At 40.1% G+C, this 4,389-nt stretch overlaps 1 protein-coding gene across 1 annotated transcript in view; it reads right to left on the reverse strand.

Moving 5' to 3' along the window:
• LOC106724136 (Krueppel-like factor 17) overlaps positions 1-494 on the reverse strand; it is a 1,390-nt gene extending 896 nt beyond the window's left edge. The window contains exon 1 of the mRNA XM_014530350.1: positions 144-494. Coding sequence (XP_014385836.1) covers positions 144-494 — 351 coding nt within the window. The remainder of the gene's footprint in view (positions 1-143) is intronic.
• Positions 495-4,389: the final 3,895 nt, after the last annotated feature.

Here is a 4,389-nt window from a genome sequence, read left to right on the forward strand (position 1 = left end):
ATCTGGCTACCTTCTTTGGAGATTGTCATGTTGTTTGCAGTGATGGTTGTCTTTTGGCAATCAGTGAACAATGTCTTTGGGTTGTCAGTAACACCTATCATCCAGGAGGTTGCTGTGGGTTTTCTCTGATCAAAGGAGGTCACCTTCTGGTCCATGGAGACAGTCTCATTTAGTTCTCCAGGGGGCTTATCGAAGGCATTAACAGGGAGAGTTATTGAGTTCTGGTCAAGGACTGTCCCAGGGATATTAGAACATGCAGAAACCGTCATTGTGGGCGTCAAAGGAGCCATCACTTGGTTCTGAGCGGACTCAGGTTGGCTCTCTTCACCACGGGCAGTCAGAGGCATGCAGATCTGTGGCTCTGGTGCAGCTGGAGTTCTTGACTCATGTGTCTCAGAGAATTCCAGGACGAACTCCTCAATTTCCTGAGGTAAAGGGTGAGTCTCTTGGCAGTTGCCGGATAACTGAACTGGATCTTCAGCTGTGGGATCCATTAGTTCATTGAGCGCGGTCAGGAGCCACTGTGTCTGGAGGTGAGGTCGGGCTGGCAAGTAATTGCTCCGTGCAGGGCCTGGCACTTATGGAGCCGCAGCCAGATGCGCTGTGTGCCTATTGGCGCCTTCGCTTGCCACGCCCTCTAGGGCGGATCCCAGGTCGGATCCCAGGGCTTAGGCTGTAATCCGCTCTCGGAACACGGATTAATGCATGGCCTGAGGTCGCTGTCGCAGTCCTTCCCCGTGTTCCCACCGTTGGGGGAAGCATTTGACAGGGATTAGCCCACCTCTTCCTCCGCACCGGTCTACCGGGTGGACTCTGTGTCTGTCACCAGACGATACAGAAACAGGCCCAGAGAGGCCATCGGCCTGAGTTTTAAACACAGGCGAGACCTCAACAGCCAATCAACCGGTCATGCTACAGCTGCGAGTATAACGAATTACTTCTATGCTGAAGTCTTATCAGGTCGCCTAGAAATGGTAATCGCATTTTTTTTTAATCCTCACTCGAGGCTATGTTTAGAGAGAGGGAGAGAGAGACACATCAATTGGTTGCCTTCTGTACGTGCTCCTACCCGGAACTCCTATGCGCCTATTTAATTACATTTTACCCCACCCCCACATATCATTTAAAATATTGGAAGTTTCATTTTTAATTTTGAGAAGGTAATCAACCTTCGATTTGTTTCTTTCTTTTAGGTGCAATGATTTCATATAGCTTCTTTTACACAGAGTAAGAATGTTATCAGGAATTGTCTATATCCTGCTGTGAATAACATGATGTAGTCTAGCAAATACTATATCTTAAGTGATCAAATGCATAGCAATATATGAGGGTGAAGTAGGTGATTTCTTTTTTTTTTTTAATATATTTTTATTGATTTTTTACAGAGAGGAAGGGAGAGAGATAGTTAGAAACATCGATGAGAGAGAAACATCGATCAGCTGCCTCCTGCACATCTTCTACTGGGGATGTGCCCGCAACCCAGGTACATGCTCTTGACCGGAATCGAACCCGGGACCTTTCAGTCCGCAGGCCGACGCTCTATCCACTGAGCCAAACCGGTTTTGGTGTAGGTGATTTCTTATATGAAAGTTCAAAAAGCTTTCACAGGCAAGGAATTCAGCATTTGTTATTCATTTAGAATTTTGAGTTATTAAGGAATCACTCCCTAACTGTTAGAAATATTAACACATTAAAACATAGACTTAGGATATATTTAAACTAGATATTACCTTAACCACTTTTATCAGCTGGTAACATCAATCATGTATCCTAAGCTAAGACTCACCAGGGATACATTTAGATGGAGGAGGCTCTGGAAAAGCGGGGGAGAGTAGGAGAAGCTTGGAGTAGAGGGGGGGAGGGTTCTGCGGAATAGCAGGGGGCAACTTGGGGGTGCCACACACTGCAGGAAGCATAACCTAAAATAGAGAGGGGTGGGATTAAAGGAAGTAGTTGTTACCAGATCTGCCACTTCTTAACTGGCTCTGCCTCAAAAAATGGAAACCCAACCTTACTTTAAGAAATTCAACCATCCAAAATAAAGTTAGCCCAGTGCCAATGGCTCCTAATACATTTTTAATATAATTACATGTTGTCATAATACAGGGGTGGGCAAAAGTAGGTTTATAGTTGTAATACAAATAAATAATACAATCACTAATAAATAATACAAAATAAACTGTATTTAGTGTACTCACAACTGTAAACCTACTTTTGCCCATACTTGTAGGTATATTGGTTATACTACCTGGATAATTTTTTGTAGCGTAAATACAACCTTTATGAATACATTTCATCAATTCTTTCCTTTAAAAGACAAAATATGATTCATTTTGTTTAATTTCTTGTTTCTTTTAAATATATTTTTATTGATTTCAGAGAGAGGAGGCAAAGGAAGAGATAGAAACATCAATGATGAGAGAGCATCATTAATTGGCTGCCTCCTGCATGACCCCTGTGGGGGATCAAACCCACAATCTGGGCATGTGCCCTGACCAGGAATCAAACCATGATCTCCTGGTTCATGGGTCGATGCTCAACCACTGAGCAATGTTGGCCAGGCTTGTTTAATTTTTTCAAATCAACTCTAACATGCTCTTACATTGGAGGGACATTTATTTTCTTATTCTGGTTATTTCATTGGGTTTCTTTTCTTTTTTGGCTTCATAAGTATATTTTATTCATTGGGTTACCTTTAAATATATTGATGGTCAATTATTTCCCTGCCATCGTAAATATGAAGTTTTTTTTAGTTTCAGAAGCTCTAAGTAATCTTTGTTAGTATTTCAGTTATTCATAATATCCCCCATTCAATGTTCAGACACTAATATTTCAATATTTCAGGACAATGACTTTAATTTTGTGTCACTCTGGCAATGAAAATATACAACATGATAGAACTTCATTTGTAAAAAAAAATTATAAGATGCCAATAAAAGTTGATTGCAAGGACAAATAACTAAAACAAATGTTTTGATTAAGAATCAGAAAGAGAGATGAAGAAATAAATGTTTGTATCCCATAGCACGTCAAGTAAAATTCTTACTTCAGTCCTGTGAAGTTCTAAAAAGCCCAGTCATAAAATGCTAGGATGTGTTTCCTCAGTGTTGAAACGTTGATATTTTACCCTAATGGAAAAAATTCCACTGGCGATATGAATTCTTGAACTTAAGGATAAACGGTAAGCTATAAAACCTCTAAAGATGATGAGCCAGTTAGGCATTTAGACTAAATAAACACTTTGAGGATGGTTTGTGGAATGCAGCAATCAAAAGATTTCCATTGCTTCACTTGGGAGTTGGGTGTCTTTTCAGTAATTCTAAAGACAGCCACTCATACCCGTCACATAAATCAACCTCAACAGTAAATTCCTCCTCTTTTCCAATTATGGTTGTTAAGAGTTATCTGTTACTTTGGAGTCATGTTTATTTTTTGTTCAAATAAACAAGGAGAACTGTACTTGGTATCTTTGCATGGTGTTATGCCAATTAGTGATGATGGGATAATAATATCACTGTAATTAATCACAATATTTATTTTTTAGCTTTTACACGATGACCTCACAGATCTGCATGCTATTTATGATGAGATGATAATGTCATATTTATCATTTATTGAGCATTTACTATATACGAAGTACTATGCTTAGAACTTTATACATATTTCCTCATTTAATTCTCACAGCAATCTTATAGGTTGGTACTTTTATTTTATTTAATGAATTAATTTTTCTTTTAGCCTCACCCGAGGATATTTTTCCATTGATTTTTAGGGAAAGTGGAAGAGAGAGGGAAAGACAAAGAGAAAAAATCGATGTGAGAGAAATACATGGATTGGTTGCCTCCTGCATGAGCCCTGACCAGGGCCCAGGCCAGGGAGGAGCTGGCAACCAAGGTACATGCCCTTGACTGGAATCAAACCTGGTCCACAGGTTGATGCTCTATCCATTGAGCCATACCAGCTAGGGGGGTACTTTTATATATCAGAATTTAAGTAATATTTCAATGGTACACCATATGACAGTGGCCAAACCAGGATTTGAACTCGGGTGGTACATTTGATTCTTTCACCTATGCTCTTAATCACCATATTATACTGCCTCATAACTGTACCATTCTTGGCTGATTGAGAATCCAAGAATTAAATAGAAAGGTTTAGAAATTTTATCAATGGGGCTAAAGGCCTGGGGAGAAAGATGAGAGAGAAGACAGAAGGGAAAATGAGAAGTAGTTTCCAGATTTCCTGAGCTATGCTAGTGACTTCCATTCATCCATTCCTGAGTTATACTAGAATGGTCTTGATGCAGGAGTCCTTTTGGACTTCCCCTAAACCATGTATGAAATATGTCAGCACTCTGAATATAGACTGGGGCAGAAGTCTCCTCCTGCC

The sequence above is a fragment of the Myotis brandtii genome, unplaced genomic scaffold, assembly GCF_000412655.1.
Source record: "Myotis brandtii unplaced genomic scaffold, ASM41265v1 scaffold733, whole genome shotgun sequence".
Lineage (NCBI taxonomy): Eukaryota > Metazoa > Chordata > Mammalia > Chiroptera > Vespertilionidae > Myotis > Myotis brandtii.